Raw genomic sequence first — 18,922 nt, forward strand, 5'->3', positions numbered from 1 at the left:
ATGCCTCAGCTGAAAAGCTAAAACCCAAATAAAGGTTTAATATCTCAGTCAAGAGTTAAAGAGAGTGGCAAGCAATCTTTTTCCTGCAAATAAATGTTGACTTTCCTCCATTTCTTTCCTCAGCAATATCCTAATCTTCTCAAGAGCCAGCGGCTAATGATGCTACTCATTCTGCTCGTCATCGCAATTAAGCCGACAGTGCAGGTTTCAGCAAAGTCACAGACTCAAAAGGCCTGAATGCTGATGAGGGGCAGAAAAGGGAAGAGGACTGAGGGTGCACTTGATTATACTGATAGTTACTTGATGAGGTTGGTGAGAGTCTCATCTGTACAAATGCACACACAAAAATCTTTGCTGCACTTCTGACTGTTTAGGTGATGAATTGAAGCAGCTCCACTATCATCTCTGGTCAAATATTTGAAGTCTGACCTTCAACTGAACCACATTCCAGTGTCCTGACGACAACCTAGACGCCAATTTACGCGACCAGCTGGCACTAGACTGAGGTCTATTAAAGCAGTTCTCCATGAAAAGGTCTAATTTGTGCTGTTTCAAGTGCTCAAAAATAGGTGTCTTGAGCTCACAAAGACTCTTTTCCTTCCTCGTTTACTTATTTGTGAGTGTAGAGGAGCAAGCCACGTATATTTAGCTTTAAGATAATGGCGAATGAAAACTAACAACAAGAAGACTGGCTAAAAACATCCCTTTACAAATTCTCAAGTGCATCTGGTACAATCACATCTTCTTTATGCAGGCATGTGCCCAATATTCTTTAAATATTTTGATTTCAGTAAAAAAAACAAAGTAGCTGTTGGTTCAACTGAATGTGCCAGCTGGTCCTGTGAACAAGCGGTAGTCATAGTTTGTGGGTTTTTGTTTTTTTTTTGTTTTTTGCTCAAATCAAAATGTGGATTTCTGGGCATGTACGTTACGCTCAACGCCATGCAGCTGGATAAAGACAGCATGGATTATCGTGAGAGATGCCCTCGTGAATTAAAATTGACATTCTTGTGCAGTTCTGCTATTAGCCGTCAGTCGCCATTAGCTTCAAGCTAAATATACGTGACTGGCTCTTTCAGCAGTCTGAAGACAGAAAGAACCAATGAATGAGGGAAACTGTTTGTGAGCTCAAGACAACTACTTGTGAATACTTGAAAGGCAAATTGCATTTTTTTGGGGGGGGGGTATAGTTTTAAGTACTTCTACTTAATTATTTGATCAAACATCCCAGTTTCTCCTTTATGAGTTTGGTTTGCTCGCTTGTCCTCACTGTATTGTTTAGTTGAGTGTAAAATAATAAATGTGACATCTCGCACAAATATTACTGGCATGAAGTGTGTGAAAGATATCGAAAAGGTTAGAACTTGTGTTTTTTTTTTAAAGATATATTCAAATGTAATTTTTTTGAAGGATGTAGATTTGGATTATTCATCGACTGATTGATTAAATATATGGATGAATGGACCATGCATCACTGAAAAATCTTTGACGTGTATGCGACAAAACTGAGACGTAAAGTAGCAACACATTTAACCTCAATTACAAACAAATTTTAGTAAAAATGTCCAGTAAGGCAAAGACACGTGAGATTGCAAACACATGGAGCAGGATAAAAAAAAAAAAAAAAAAAAAAAAAATCTGAAACAGACGTAACACATGCAAACACTCTGTAGCAGTGTTGTTGATAAACAGGGCAAAAGACAGATGGTTGCAAAGAGGATTTTCCTGAGAGTAACAGCAATATACCCATGTGAAACATAATCTCCCCAGTCTCACAGACCAAATCTATCACTGAAACGAAGTCATATCGCAGAAGAAGAAATGTTTGATAGAGACTGGATCTAGTCAAAGATCTGGGGCTATTACGTTCATGGAATCTGGCTGTGAAACCCATATTGTTTCTCTATGGATGAGTCACCTTCATTCACGGGCTCCGGAGTGCTCCTTGAGTGATAATACAGCACTATTTACCACCTACACTTCACAATGTGCTGAATGAACAACAAGGAGGGAGAGGGAGAGAGCACTTTTCACTCAAATGCTAATGCGAACATCTGTCTCTCTCCTCCGTATCGTTCTGTGAGTGGATCAAAGCATCTGCCGGACAGATGACGCCATTCACGCACTGAGGTTGGCACAAGGGTCACTCACAACCCACAGTGCAAAGGGGTTTTGTGTGCGTGCGTGCGTGCGTGTGTGTGTGTGTGTGTGTGCGGGCGTGCAAGAGAGAGGGTGACATTGTGTGCATGTGTGTGTTTGTCTATGTGTGTGCAGCCTCAAGTCAGAACCAGAGAGTTATGACACCACACTGATTCAGAGGCTGAGGGGCAGAGATGGAGGAGTGTGGATGGAGGGATGGTGAGAATGAGGAATGGATGGAAAGGCGTTTGTGAGTCATCGTCATTCACTCTGGACAGAAAAACAAAACGCACATCTATACGTTAGCGAGCCGCCTGACATCAGCTACCACTATTCAGTTCAGCGTAGACACCTGCTATGTTGAAGTGGAGCCTCACTCATGCCGCACATAAGCTGACCGATGCAAGTGGGGTTTTTACATGTGTTTATTCCATTCATATTCCTGTTTTCATGCTACAGAGCTAATTCTGGCTAATGGCTGAAGATGCCTCCCATTGCGTACTCAGACTATGATCTTATTCTGGTTCAAATGCTGTTTACATGGCATTCTTATTCGGAGTCTTATTCAGAGTCTTACACAGTCAAGGAACTAATTTGACCTTCTAGTTTTTAGAGCAGTGAGGAGGCAACACAGAATGACAGAGCAACTTCACAGCATCGACTTTAAATCCTTTTTTCGCTTCTTAAACTTCCGTCTTCATCTAATGAGAGCCTGAGAACAGGAGTGAGGAGGCGGGGAGATAAACATGGCCCCGTCATTCCAGTTAATCAGGTGTTTAAGACAACAGTCATTAAAAACTGAAAGTTTGATGTTCTTGCTGGTATAAACATGGTAGAATATTGGAGTGAGTGGTGTGTTTGTGTCTTAATTGGCTGAGCAAATGAACATTCATTAGACAGCCTTTCAGTCTGATGACAAGTCACCAGAACACTGCTGTATTAAGGGGCTCGCTTTTTTTAATTTGTTGGAAGTTTCATGGCTGGAATGTGTACAAAGACTTTATGTTCACATATGTCATTGGCTTGTCCGCTTTGCTAAAGCTTGTCAGATGCAAGTAAACAGACAACAGTGTGTGTTCTGCAGCTGTGTTTGACCTCCAACGCCTCCTCTCCCACTCTTGACCAGAGGGAAGAGGAGACAGAGGTCGATCAGCAACTGTTGGGAGCAGAGAGTCGCACATGCTTCATCCCCAAGGGAGCGCAGAGGTCAGATAAAACACCAGCACCCTGGACTAGCGGTCGGCTAACGGGGTGCTGTGTTATGACACCCGATGTGTTGATGCAGCGACACACCAAGAAGCGTGAGATGTGTGTGTTCAAACAGACTGTTTTTATGCTAACCTGCTTATTCACTACAATTCATTGTGCAGTCAGCTGGTCTCTTTTAGTCTCTTGCACACACACACACACACACACACACACACACACACACACACACACACACACACATAAGAGAGAATGGATTCTATCCTCTTGGCTGGTTCCTGGGAGAATGAACAATAAATGTATTTGCCCAAAAAAGTTTACGTGTTCCTTTAAGGCTTTTCTTGGCAGAGCTCCTGACTATATTTAAGACCTTTTAATCAGACAGAAGATTCAGGGTCCAGACTGAAAACTAAAGAGGACAGAGCTTTTGCAATCAGCACCCAGAGGCGCTGGAAGGACCTGCCTGAGGAAATAAAGCTGTCTGAGTCAGTGCCTCCTTTTAAGTCTCACATTTAAGTCCTAGTTTTACCAGAAAGCACAGGCTAATTTAACCTGAACTGACTGTTTATTTTTATCTCTGTGTTTTTACTTGCTTGTATTTTACTCCTTTCTCATGTGTACCATTTGAACCTCCAACTTTCAAATAAGGAAAGGCGATCACCAGAGTGTGCCTTTGTTATCACGACGTCTTCAAAAATGTAATGGATGGATTTCGATTGAATTTGGTGGATCTTTATCGTATATATGTACAGTATCAGCTGTGCTTCCTGTACATGTCACTGATAGTGGCTCAAAGTACGTTTTGCTTTCAAGAAATTATTTTTGATTGCATTCTGGATCTCTGATTTAAATCTAGAAAGTCAGCACATTTTATTGATATACGGTACTTTATCATCATTGCAATCTCTGCCAACTAAATGCTAAAAAAAACGACATAAAAACAACAAGCATAATCAACAACCAGGCTTATACAACCGCAGGCCAGCCACAGTAGAAACAACATAAAGATGTTTTCTTTTACAGCAACGGATACCAGGATGTGCAAATCTCTGCTTTATCTCCGAGGACCTTCAGTTACATGAAGCAAGTCGTGGGAAGCCAGTGTGGGATCCTCTGCTCCACATGTAATAATCGTTGGTGCATCTTGTAATAAATTTTACTTACTGCAAGTTGTTTTTTTTTTTATGCTATTCGATGCACTCAAGCTTCTGGATATGTAGAAAGTAAGAAAGTACACTTACGTCTGTGTCGGGACCCTTATCAGCTCCAGGACAGGAGAAGCTGACAAACTCATGGCAGCGTTTGTGAACCACGAAACAGCAAACTGAAAGAAAGAAGAAAAACAGAAGAGAGTCTTATCTCTTTCAATATATGTCTTGTTTGGTGTTTTTTACATGTGCATAACTTGCAAATGTGCATCTTAAAGGAAAAAAGAAAAAGAAAACATGAAAAAACAATCAACTACAGGCATAGAAATGACGGTATCCTTAAGAGACAGGGACAGAATGTGTAGGGAAAATGATCGGACAACACCCGAACAGACACACAAAAACCCACACTCAGGCGCATACACTAATGTGGAAAATGTGACGATTACCCTGTGTTTCTGCAGCCGTTACAACTTGCTGCATGTTGATGCCGATTACATCAACTTCTAACCGAGTGTCACTCAGCGTGACACGGCTGACATGACGCCTGACGCTGTTAGTGATATTTACATTTGGATGCCGTTACTGATCTGGAGGGAAATGCAAAAAAACAAAAAATAAACCAAACCCAAAACAAAATACGTGGACATCTGTGACAGCTAGAACAGGAGCTGACTCTTCTCTCTGACTGTGTACCCGCCTGTATTCTTTCTGTGTGCCATTATTTGAAATTCTCACACACAATCTGCCTGCTTCGCTCGTTGTCAAGCTGCCGGCTTGTTCACATGCTCTTTGGTGCATCATTACATTTGTGGGGTTTTGTCTCTGACGCTGCCAGCTAAGACACATTAGCCAGAAAACTGAACGGGCCAAAGGTTCAAATAAACAAGACAATCCCATAAAAGTGTGAGAAGAAGTCAAGAAGTCCCATAAATCATAGTTTTACAGAGAGAGAGAGAGGGAGAGAGAGAGAGCAAGAGAGAGTTTTAGCAAGACAAAGTAGATGGATATATGGGTGAGTAGACAGACACAGGTAGATAAATGGCTAAATAGAGGCAGCTAGATAGATAGAAAAATAGATAGCCAGACAAAGATAGAAAGATAGATAGATAGACAGAAAGACAGGTAGACAGATAGACAGACAGCTAGACAGATAGTCAGATAAATAGATAGATAGATAGACAGATAGATAGATACAGTAGATAGATAGATAGATAGATAGACATTCAGCTAGACAGATAGTCAGATAGATAGATACATTAGATAGACAGATAGATAGATGATAGATAGATAGATAGATAGATAGATAGATAGATAGATAGATAGATAGACAGACAGCTAGTTGGATAGATAGATAGATAGATAGACAGACAGACAGATAGACAGACAGCTAGACAGATAGTCAGATAAATAGATAGATAGATAGATAGACAGATAGATAGATACAGTAGATAGATAGATAGATAGATAGACATTCAGCTAGACAGATAGTCAGATAGATAGATACAGTAGATAGACAGATAGATAGATGATAGATGATAGATAGATAGATAGATAGATGATAGATAGATAGATAGGCAGATAGATAGATGATAGATAGATAGATAGATAGATAGATAGATAGATAGACAGACAGCTAGTTGGATAGATAGATAGATAGACAGACAGCTAGTTGGATAGATAGATAGATAGACAGACAGCTAGACAGAAAGATAGATAGATAGACAGACAAACAGATGGATAGATAGATAGATAGATAGATAGATAGATAGATAGATAGATAGATAGATAGATAGATAGATAGATAGATAGATAGATAGATAGATAGATAGATAATGTATGTTGTATCTATTTTCCTAATCCTAATCCAAGCCTAAACTCTACAGGATGTACTATGTGTGTGTGTGTGTGTGTGTGTGTATGTGTGTGTGTGTGTGTGTGTGTGTGTGTGTGTGTGAGTGCATGTGCGTGTGTTTGTTAGACCCCCTCGGCGGCGATGGTGTGGAGCTGAGCCAGTAGCAGTGTACTGTACAAATTAATCTCCCTCAGTAATAAAGAGGAAATGTTGCAGAGGAGGGGGATAAAGAGCTCAGCATAACAGTGGCCCTCAGTGATTTATCAGAGCGATGAAGTCATTCACGCGTTTGTCATTTTTATGATACAACTGCACACAAAACCAGAGGCTGCATTTAGTGAAAATTCAGCTTTTACAGTAAAAGAGGAGCAATGACTGACACCAGCACCCCCACTCCAAAACCTATCCATACACTCATACTCTTTACACAGATTTGCAATCTATATTGTAATCTGTGCCTCCAGTGATGCAATCCCTATGATGGATTTGCAATCTGTAAATTACACCATCCGATAAAAACAGTAATCTGTTAAAAGTCTGACACAAAATACAATCTTATCTTTAAATCTAGTTTAAGTGGATGTTTATGGTTGGTTCGGTCGCTGTGCTGCTTGAAAAAAAGTAGTCCCTCTGTTCACAAATCCATGCACAGGATTAAAAATCTGCATACAGATTATGAATCGGAGCAGACAGTTTATTAACCATACCAATGGATTTTGCATACATCTGGTTTATCTTTCCAACACCAGGGGGCTCCATAGTGCTAAAGGTCATATTATAAAGGAGTAATGCCAATTCGCTAAGCTAGTTTGGGCGCATCTTTTTATGCCTTGTCTGTAAAAAGAAGTTAAAAAAAGAGGGAGAGAATTGTTGACAACAGTCAGCTCATGTTGAGCCTTTTCATTAGCTGAACGGCAGGTTCTCGCAGCTGTGTACCAAAGATCACTAGCAGTAGGGATGCTTCACTCTAGACACTCCTCCGCTAGCGTGAGGAGGCTCTTATTGTAGTCCAACGAGACATGAGTGGCGCCTTTCTAGTAGAACACTCAGGGTCAGAATTGCCCAGTTAAAACTGACAATATACAGTATATATATATATATATATATGTGTTACTTTAATATGTCAGAAACACTTTGAACGTATCATACTGACTACTTTTATTTCTGATTAACCAGGCCAGCACCACCTTGTCCATTTCAAGGTATGGTTTCTACCCTTTTTTTGTTGTTTCTTAAATCTCAGAACAGACGAAAATCTCTCCTTTTTGTGCACACTCTCATACGCAGTCTCCTTTAGTTCAGGGTTTTTTTTCTTCATTTTAAAAAGTGACAACAAAACCACAACCTTGTTAAATTTGCAAAGGCACAGAGAAGAGCGTTTGGTAGTACGTCCTCGTATCTGTGACTCGCAAGTCTATTAACTATCCCACTTCAATATTCACTGTTATCTCACCCCTATAAGTCAAACCTTTAATCCTTCCATCCCACGTCCTGCCCACTCTGCTCTCAGTGAAATTAAGAAAACATTTGCTTACATACAAATGAAGCAGTACTAAACACATGAAATCTGCTGAGAGTATTTTCACCCTCTGTGCTGCTTTGGCTCTGAGTTTAAATCAGCAGGATTAATTCCGAGTGCAACCATCAGGTTTCTCTTTTTCTCCCCACTGCCTGCTGACAATATGTGAATCACGGGTGTAATGACGTCCCTAGTCCTCTCTCTCACTCTCTCTCACTCTCTTCTCTCCATCAATCAGCGCCACTCAATCCGCAGTTCTGCGCTTATCTCAGAGGAGTTTGATTGTCGGCTAGTACAGAGCAGCTGGAGGTGACACTGGTCTCAGGTCAGAGGTGAAGCTAAGCTGGGCGGAGCTTGTATTACCAGGCAGGCATGCTATGACTCAAGACACAGACAGTTTCTCTCTGACTATAATCCTTGACGTCAACTTTTATGTGCACACGCACACTGATATAAACATAATCTAGAGTCTCTGAGGAGCAAATGCGCTGCAGTGGCTAAACACGCAGACGCATTCTGAGAGGAAAGTGATGATGAGATGCTGCACACACCTTGCAGCGTCAAGCCTGTCACACCCGGCGTTAACATGCATCAAGTGAACCACTCCAAGAATACGTGGAGTCATTCTCAGCCTGATACCACTATCACAAACGCCTCCAACTTTGGATTTTAATCAGCCAGTATGTGAATCTCTGATAACACATCGTTTATGGCTGCGCCTCCTCTCTTTAACAAAGATGTGATTGATTAATATGTAACTTCAGTCAAACAAATATACCGACATATCAGCAATCTGGCAATGAATTGGGTACCATATTGGGAGCGTGGAGGGTTTAAAGGTTAGAGAAGTTAGAGAACTTGTGACAGCATAACAATAATGACATCTAATCAATGAAGGGTTGGTAGCAGTAGTTGAACAGTACTTGAACAAATATTTGGTTTTGTATTTGTGGTTGGGAAAGGCCTGTACGTAAGCTTAGCGTTCAGAATCGTATCAGGAAGCAAACGATCTATCGGAACGGATTCCTACCATCCGCCTCCCGGTCGTTTACATACAAAAATATACAACAGGAAGTGGTTAAGGTTTCCGCATGCTTGCCTGTGAACATGGATGAAAGTTTCCAACAGGCCCGAGGAGTGCTTAACTGAGAAGGGTATTCTGGTGAGTTTCATTCCACTATAATAAATCTGATGTGTGACTCAATTGCAGGGATCCGACAGGGAAACTCAGTAGTAAGAAGCAGCTCTCTCCAGATGGTTGAGTCCAAACACTGAGAGCTGTGTGAAGCAGCAGGAGCAGAGGTGACACACTGACATACTGTATCGTCAGGGATATTATGATTAATTACTGTGGGCTTTGTTTCACCAGCCTAATTGCATAAGCGCAGACAGAGATAAGGGGCTTTGGCATTACAAAGCAGCTTACACAACCCAAACGCTTTCTTGGTAGTGTGAGTGTGTTGCGTGCGTGTGCGTGTGTGCGTGTGTGTGTGAGTGCGCAGAGGGCAAAACCCTATTATACCTTGTGTTTCTCTGTGTGTGTGCCTACATGAGCTGCGGTGTCATGGTATTTCTACACCTATCAGTCCACATCCCCATCTTCCCACCATGCTGACTGTTTCAAGCGCAGCTTTAACTTTTGCTAATCTAGTGAAATTGGTAATCTAGTGAGCCATTCTTTATAGAATTATGGTGTGCTGTTTCCTAGAAGAAAAGCTCTGTGGCAGAGATAAGGGAGAGGGCAGGACACCTGCAGCGCCAGACCAACTCAATACCCTTCAGACACATTCAATTGATCCAGGCGCCTAGAGTGCATCTGAACACAGAGACAACTGAGGCTTTGATCTGAGATCCACAGGAGGAAGGAGGGAAATGTGGGACATCATGGATGGAGAGAGAGAGAGAGAGAGAGAGAGAGAGAGAGAGAGAGAGAGAGAGAGAGAAGAAGAAGAAGAAGAAATCCCAAGGGTTCCAACAACGGTAGCCAGAGATGTTCAGAAGATAGAAGTAGTTTATCTGCAACTAATTAACTTTTGTACATTATTTCCTTTGCCAATGATGTAATGTTTTCATTGGTGTTTGTGTGTCAGCAGGATAACGCAGTTTAGTCATAGCACCGCCTGGTGGAAACAGGAAGTAGCAGATTTTCCTACGCTGAGATGTGCTCCTCCTGTTAGGTCCATCTGTAAATTGGTTAGGATCACCGTTCGGACTTGGAGACAAGTTACCGTGAAGAGTTTCTGTTCACCGTAAAGGAGCGGCCAGTGTCGCCATCAAGCACAAAACTGGCAGAGAGGAACATATGTTCTCTTTTTTGGTATTTTTAGGTGTGATTGTGAACAAAGCTGGAATGGTGTGTACTGAACCCCACCACGACAGAGGAGACACTCTGTATAACTGTGCACCTGGCCAGCGGTCACTATAAATAAACCAGGGGTTGTGTGCAAATACACTCAACCATGTGCGTACACAGAGAGAATGGTGAATGATGAACTAAAGGCTGTTCCTGTCATCAGCTCAGGTAAGTGCTGAATGAAAGTGGTGGAAAAAGCTGGGAGACAAACATAGAGAATCACATGGCGGGCCAACAGCAGCGCCCGCATACAGCTGAGTTATGCTTATCCTCCTCTCGGTGTGTCAAGTTCTCATCAAAGTTTAAAAAGAGTTCAAAGGTCATCCCTTGAAGAGGAACTTGACCACTTCTCACCAGGATGTTCACATTTACAGCCGTGCATGATTTCATGTGCTCCATAAAGTGAACAGTCAGACGATGGGCTGTGTCAGCGTAAATATTATTTTATGCATCTCTGACTTCGGTGACCCTTGAAAAGTGAGTGACACATCTTTGATTGCCGTTGCCCCAGGTCACATGACCCCATCGCCGCCAATCCTCTCTTGACACCAGTGGAGATAGATGGTTGGTGACCGCAGCTCTCTGACAGTTAAGAGAATAAGAGAGGCCCCAGAAGTGACCTTTCAGTCAGCCTGCATATATTTTGCAGGAACTGTGCAGAAAAGTCACGCAGACACACGTCAGTTGTTTTAAACAACTTACAGGATAATGAACTTGAAGCTTTACAAATGCTGTTTATCAACCGTTTCCGACTCAAGACCACTTAAGATGTCAACAGAGAGATGCTGGAAATAGTTCAGCCTGCTGTCAAACTGTAGCTGATCAGATCCTGATCAAGTCGTTTGCTTGTCAACTTGTGGAAACACAGTGACAAAGCATGAATTCATAAACAAATCAGCATCCCAGTTCAGTTACTACAAATTTATTTTGACCCGTTTGTTGCCATCGTATTTAAGTCGGAAGCAACAATCATTCAGACACAGTTCCTGTTGATGGATGTGAAACTCACTGGACTGTGTGAGTGTGTGTGTGTGTGTGTGTGTGTGTGTGTGTGTGTGTGTGTGTGTTTGTGAGTGTGCCATCAGGGTGAGTCACTCTTCAAATCAATTCCATCAATTTACCTGCGTCTAAGATAATGTTACAGACCCAGACAAACAACAGTGTGTACTGTAGTTTGGGACTTGCTCAGGTGCAGGGAAGCATGGATGGTTCTGATTACTGTCACAAATGGCAAAAAAAGACAGTACCTACATGGATTTGACTCCTCCTGTGTTAATCGACCGGAGGTTTCTCAAATACACTGATCTCATTCATACATTCTGGTTTTGTCCTATTCAAACAATATTTTGGTCGAGTTCCACAATCACGACCTTCCTGTAGAAATGAAACAAGCTCCGACCTTTAGAATTATTGAAATGGAAGCACACACCCCTCTTCCTACTCATGACCGAAGGCTGAAGAAAGTTTTTAGAGAACACCAAACTTAAGAAACTTAAATGTAAAGAGGACCTTTATTTTGTTAATCACATTAAGTTTTCACACACACACACACACACACACACACACACACACACACACACACACACACACACACACACACACACACACACCTTTCTTGTCTCACTTTCCACCTTGCCCCCCCATTTTTATATTTTACTACTTAAAATATTTTATATAATATTATATTATAGTTTTCATTTACTAAGTTGTTTATTTTACTTTCTTTTTCAGCTTTTTAATTTACTTTTTTCTGCACATTATAAAACATTCAGGAATTCTGGAACTGTTCTCTAACCAGGTCTGTTGTGCCCGATGAATGAATTTGAAAATCAATAAAAAGAAAACTCAAAAAAACAAAAAAAGTTGATCGTGATTGACAAGGTGCTGACCGTTGCTTTAAAACTATTTTTAGTGTCTTGTGCCATGTTTTTACACCCTGCACCCAAGACTTTTCATGCTCCCACACACTTCTGCTGTTTTATGTTCGCAACTTCGTAACTTTGCGTCGTCTGAAATTTCCCAGTTTCACAATCAGCTTCTAAAGATCCTATTTTTTAACAGCAGAAAAGACAAACTTCAAATGTAAACATTCACTTAGTAGGAACTCTCCTGTTTAAGGTCTGTTATCAGATCACAAAATGTGATCAGGTGTACTTAGCTAGGATATATATATTTTTGGGAAAGGTTTTAGAAACCTCCAGTGTCAGTTAAAGTCTCTCCTGTCTGACTAACAAGCTTGATTTCAAGGAACAAACTGAGTTGTCCTTTTCCCTCCACGCCTGGGAGATACAGAGCGAGATGTGATATTTTCCAGCATGTAACAAGGATGGAGAGGAATGGATCAACAACAAAGGCCTGGAGACTCCATTTCAGCACATGCATTTAATCAAGTGGCCTCTGACACACATGCAGTAAGGAACAAAGACGTACGGTACAGTAGGAAGACTGAAAGAACCGATGATGCCTTTCACAAAGATCACTGATGGAATGAATGCCAAGAAAAAGAACGCCAAGGAGCTGAGTTTTACAATGCCATATAATGACATTTTGTCATGAGGTTTTGAATCAGTACAGAAAAAAGGACATATAAGGAAAAACGACATGTCCGTCTAGGTTAAATAGATTTTGTTACGTAGGTCTTGCCAGATGGTGACCCCATATTGATGTAAGGGAAATTATAAGTCATTTACAACTGTTACTTAATAGTTTAAGAAATGTTTACAATGCCATTAATAATGCAGTTACAGACATTTATGGATCCTTTATAAGGGGAGACTCCTTTTAAAGTGGTACAAATCACAGAATCAACGTCAAGGTAAAACTAACAGTATCAGACATTGTTTGTATGTCTGAATATATGATAAGAAACAGTGCCATTTTGACTCAGATTTGATCAAAATGAAAAAAACACAATTGTCTGGACGAAAGTGTCTTGTTATATCCCATTGGTGAAGAACAAGTCAAGGAGGAGGAGCTTACATTTCATAGTCAAACATGGCTGCAGGTTGACAGGCAACACAGCCATCACCTTCGCCCCGTCTTCAGAGATCTGTGTTTGATTATGCATGTCTGGATGGTTTGTTACAGCAGACAGTGGAGACGACATCCCCAGGGTGCATGCTTTTTTTTTCCTATACTGTGGTGTGTATTTCTTGCTTTCACATCACGGAAACTGACACACACACACACACAGACACACACACACACACACACACACACACACACAGAGTAAAAATTGTAACACATGTTGTGCAGATATGGGGATGACACTCCAACACTCCAATCACGACTTAATATCATACATTATTGTGTTTCTAAACTATAGTAACCTTGCAGCCCTAGAATGCAATAACATACACGCACACACACACACACACACACACACACACACACACACACGCGCACACACACACACACACACACAATTTGTTTGCAGCACAAATATTGTTTCTATTACAAAACAGCCACAGGGGAACTGGATCAATTATTTCAAACTACAGGTGGGAGTGTTTGGCTGACTGACATTTCTGAGTCACACGGGGGATATAGTGATACTGCCTCATGAATTAAATATGATTCTGAATGTGCAGACAGAAAACACATGAGGTTGCACGTGTGTATACATGCCTACATTCTACACACAGATGCCCAAGATGCTCGCTCATTTGTGCACACTAACATGTCTCAACTCTAAAGAGACGCTCATCGTCTTTGTTGCACATTAAGAAACACACAAATGCATCACCTGTGGTAGCGCTAGTAGCGCCCCCTTTGCGCTGGTGTGTGTGTGCGTGTGTGTGTATCAGGTATCATAGTCATGTAATGAGTCTAACCATGATCCAAACAGAAGATCTCGGGACACTGGTGCGTGCACAAGCACTCTGACTGACGCACACATACACACACACACACGCGCGCGCGCGCGCACACACGACCAAATGTTCGATGGGGTCAAAATGTAAGGCATTAACAAGCACTCATGCACACACAAACCTGAATAAGCATAAATGCTCCAGCACACTCCTTTACTAGGACTCTGACTTCTGTGTGCGAGCCTCATTTAACAGTTACAAATGTGAGCTTAGATGGTTCAGAGATGTGTGTGTGTGTGTGTGTGTGTGTGTGTGTGTGTGTGTGTGTGTGTGTGTGTGTGTGTGTGTGCGTGCACGCAGCTTACACAGAGACAAGCCTGTCAGGCAGAAGGCACAAGGTCACGGACAAGACCAAGACTGGTGCCTTTGGACTGGCTGAGTCTACATCTTCCTCTGCTGCAACACTAAACATCCTCGACTCTTACTTGAGACCAGCTGAGGCTTAGTTTGTCTTTATTAGACTTTTTTCTTTCCTTACTTTCCTTGAGTTTCATCTCCCTCTCTCTCTGTCTTGCACTCACTCACACACACACACACACACACATCTGAACCATCTAAGCTCACATTTATAACTGTCAAATGAGGCTCAAATGAAATGTCAATATAAATCAGTGAACCTTTAATGGTCAAAGGAACACTGATCTAAGCCTCCTATCATACTGGTTTATGAAAGATACAACATACTTGTGGTGACAGTTTACCTGCAGCATGTTTCTAAAGAGCTAAAAAAAAAAACCCACTGCTAATATATAATTGATACAAAATGGCAGCCAAGCAGATTTCATACTTGCTGTTTAAATATTCCAGCTTTGACCTTTGCCTCATCTTCTGTTTTGCACTGTCTTCAAATGAAAGCAGTCAGCAGACACATCCCAGCAGCTTTTGGGCGAGAGGCGGGGTTCACCCTGGACGGGTCGACAGTCCATCGCCGGGCCAACACATAGAGACAGACAACCATTCACACTCACAGCCATGCCAACGGTCAATTTACACTTTTCACAAGAAATTGCATACTCTATAAATGGCCTTAACATGGTCAGACTTTTTTTTTTTGCATACATAGAAACCTTGTCATATTCCCTTCAGTCACAACTGTAATATTCATTCGCATTAGATCTGGCTCGTGTGTCAGATATATAAACAGTTAATATCTTGTGTCTTACCCCCCCCCCCCCCCCTCAAAAAAGTCTTTAATAAAAACTACAACTGACATTTCTTCTGCTGGTGTTTGAGCCGCATGAATTTGAGTGAATTTCGTGTCGTAGTATGAATCACGCTGCTACACATACTTGCACATCAAACTTGAGTCAGATGCCTAAATTAAGATGAATCATCCCGACCTTTTGCAAACATGAAAAACAGGTTGTAAAAACAACACCAACAACCTTATTTATCTAGTACAAAAGACAAGAGGACACACACACACACACACACACACACACACACACACACACACACACACACATAGAGATAATGTGCATACAGGCATATACTGTAAACACCCACACACACATGCTCTCATCCAGACACCTCAATGCAAATGTTTCAACAAAACTCCTTAAAGAGACATTCCCTGCCTGGCTCGAACTCTTCCACCACGTACTGACCCTCAAACAGTTATTTAACTGGAGGGGGTCCTACAAGGCTCTTAGGTCGCACAAGTAGCTCCCTGATTTCAGAAACATAATAAAACAAGGCTACGCACGCACACACACAAACACACACACGCACACACACACCTCCTCTCGTTCCTCTGTCCCCCCTCTTAAGCCCTAAAGAAGTGTATTTTTATAGCACGAAAACTGCAGAGCCCCAGAGAAACACAGTCATGCTGTATTGAGGTCAAGAGGCTGGAGCCAGAAAAAAAACTGGCCATTGTGATTCTAAAGCGTCCTGTAGTGTTGCTTCAGCCTCTTTATGGCTGATTAATGGTATTCATCTGAGATTGAGAGCACGACTCCTCTCATCGCCAAGCATCTCCGCGCTTGGCTAATTGGCCTAGTTAATCCACGCGCCTGCACCCGAGCCCGTGTAGAACGATTAGTCAGCCTGTCCTGTGTATGGCTCGTACAATGCAGAATGCAGCGGCGGATGACAGAGAGAGAGTGAGCGAGAGCGAGAGAGAGAGAGAGAGAGAGAGAGAGAGAGAGAGAGAGAGGGAAGTAGCAGCTGTGGTAAAATGACATTTGGACATTTCTGGAAGATGGTTTCAATTAGCACCTGCAACCTCCAATGTTTCATTGCATTTGCTTGTTTCTTCCATTTGTTCCTTCAAGATTCTGTATTCTGTTCATTTTCAACAACGGAGATGTGATCTTTCAGCCCCTGGCAATGAGGGGACAGCAGACGTGTCCCACTGACACTGTTCCACGCGCTTCAACAGGTGTGTTGAGGAGCAAAATGACGCTTCATTTTGCTCCTGTTCAAACAAAACCACACGCTCGGCTGTCTCAGGCAACAAGAGCGGGCAACGATGTTTGTCTGAGCTTCGACGTAAGAACAAGAAAGACTTCTTTTCAATTGCTTGCCTCCAAAATAAAGTGTTTTTACAGAAAATAATGTCAGAGTGATGTTAGTTCTCATTTTTTTAATGAACGTACATTAATCATGATTAGTTAATGCATAGTTTATCATTAGTTAAAGGTACTAATCATTTATTAATGGTGTTTCTGTGAAATTTACAGGTAACGGCAAAGGTTGATGGATAAACAGCGAGGTTCGGTAAGTGTTAATTTAAAATTGTCACAAAGAGTTAATTAATGGCTACTTATACTCAGGTAAAGCTACTTAAGCACTCTTAAATACAACTAGTTATTAACTAACTGTTATTATTGTTAAATTTGTGAAATTGTGCATTGATGAGTGTATGAGCTATTTATGTACTGGTTGTATTTCTGAAGTCTGACTGACCTCAACTTTTAACTACCAATCAAATCTGTTCACCCTTTAGAGCCCAAACGGAGGTATCGTGTGATGACCCACCCAAACTTCTCTGGCCGAGGCTGTCGCCAGCACGCAAGTATAAAAAATTTAGGAGAGGGAGAGAGAAGAACTTATATCTGCTAGCGATAAACTGCGCTGCTGCTCTCTCAAGCACTAAATAAGTCTGCAGCAGCACAAGGCTGTCATTGAAACCTCATTTAAACCTACAGTCACCTTCTCCTCGGAGGAAGCCATTAACCAAGAGCTGCTGGGTGCTTTAACCCTTTATCTCCTCATCCAAGCTTGAATTAATGATGTCACTACACACACACACACACACACACACACACACACACACACACACACACATAGATACAAATGTTTTTTGGTAAATATAGCTGGTTTACCTACTGCATTGATGTGTTAGTTTTGGGAAAAAAAGTGACAACTGAGAGGATAGCAATGTCTACCAATGGGCAGTGTTAGCTTAGAGCCTCTTGAACGCCGACACACACAATAAACAACTCATGAAGTTGCATGGGCTGCTGTAATACAAACGTCAATATTCAGTGCCAAGTATTGTATCACAAGTGGAGGTACCGTGATATAATGCAGCATCCATATTTTGTTCCACATCTTAGCTTTAATGTTCACATTGAACTGATAGCAGTACTTGAAACTAAGTATTAATATCCACAAGTATGTTTTAGCATATCAAAACTTGTGTTCTTCATCAAATCTTTCTTCTGGTTCCGACATGCAGCTGTGGCCTATTTTGTATTCCAAATTACAAATGTTATGTTGTCTCCATCAAGACAGTTTTTGATCTCAGAATTGAACGCATATTTACCCCAAAAGACTGTAGACTGCTGTTCACAAATCGCAGTGCAATTTGTAGTATTTGAATACTAAAACATGAGACATTGACATAGAGCATTAATGCGGCACTAATTGTTTGTGTGGAGCTTGCAGGCTGCATCAGAGCGCTCACAGCCCCTCAAAGGTGGAGAGATTAAACATCACTGCAGGAACTAAAAACTGCGCATCGGATAATTGCACAAATCAAACGCCCAGGAACAAACCACGAGTTAGAACCAACAAAGAAGACAATGCAACCTTTTAGAGCGTAGTACTTTGGAGCCCTGTACACTTCTCTTTATTTTCTCTACAATGTGGTTATTACGTTGGCACGCTGAATATATATTAACCTCCCTTTCAGACACAATGCCTCCCACCTCCCTCCCTCCCTCCTTTCTTCCCCTCTGCCTGTGTTTTTCTTACCAGTCCTGTCCAGCTACATGTGTAGGCAAAGTAGGCCTGGGTGATATAACCCATTTACTGGTCATGAAAAAGTTTAATTTTAGCCAACCTAGGTGATTAGAATCACTTTTTGGGCCTATTAACTTAAACATTATGAGAATTAAGGATCAGTTCAACCATTTCATTTATCGGTCAGACTCAGCTTGCTATAGCATGAGCTGGCTATGGCTGGGTTCCACAACTAAACCCATATCGATAACGGAACCCTGAATTCATTCTTGGTACCCAGGATTCCTTCCCACCAAAAAGTTCTTTCTTTGTCTATGATACCAAAACGATGACGATACCAAAAATGCAATTTAAGTTGCAAAAGGTGCACTGCTAAAGTTAGCTGCAGCTGGAATGGGGGACCAACCAGCCTGCTTTACAAATACTGCAGAGGACATTTGTGGAAGTATCGTCACACCGGTACTGTAACTGCATGTTGGGCTTGAACACAGCAGGTTAACATCTCAAAGTCTCACATGTGTCGGCTCTTACCAAATTTTGGAGACGATTGCTAAAATTGGTAGGACCATCATAATTTGATCGGTACTACTAATTCCACTAATGTGGAATGGAACAGCACCTCACAGAAATGCAACTATC

General features: G+C 41.6%; 1 protein-coding gene across 2 annotated transcripts in view; it reads right to left on the reverse strand.

Moving 5' to 3' along the window:
• The window catches only part of prkcab (protein kinase C, alpha, b), a 100,101-nt gene that overhangs the window by 63,429 nt on the left and 17,750 nt on the right, over positions 1-18,922 (reverse strand). For both annotated transcript variants that reach the window (XM_086184116.1, XM_086184117.1), the window contains exon 3: positions 4,587-4,669. In XM_086184116.1, coding sequence (XP_086040242.1) covers positions 4,587-4,669 — 83 coding nt within the window. The remainder of the gene's footprint in view (positions 1-4,586; positions 4,670-18,922) is intronic.

The sequence above is a fragment of the Aulostomus chinensis genome, chromosome 18 (genome assembly GCF_037954235.1).
Source record: "Aulostomus chinensis isolate RoL2024-O1b breed Wild chromosome 18, RoL_Achi_v1.0, whole genome shotgun sequence".
NCBI lineage: Eukaryota > Metazoa > Chordata > Actinopteri > Syngnathiformes > Aulostomidae > Aulostomus > Aulostomus chinensis.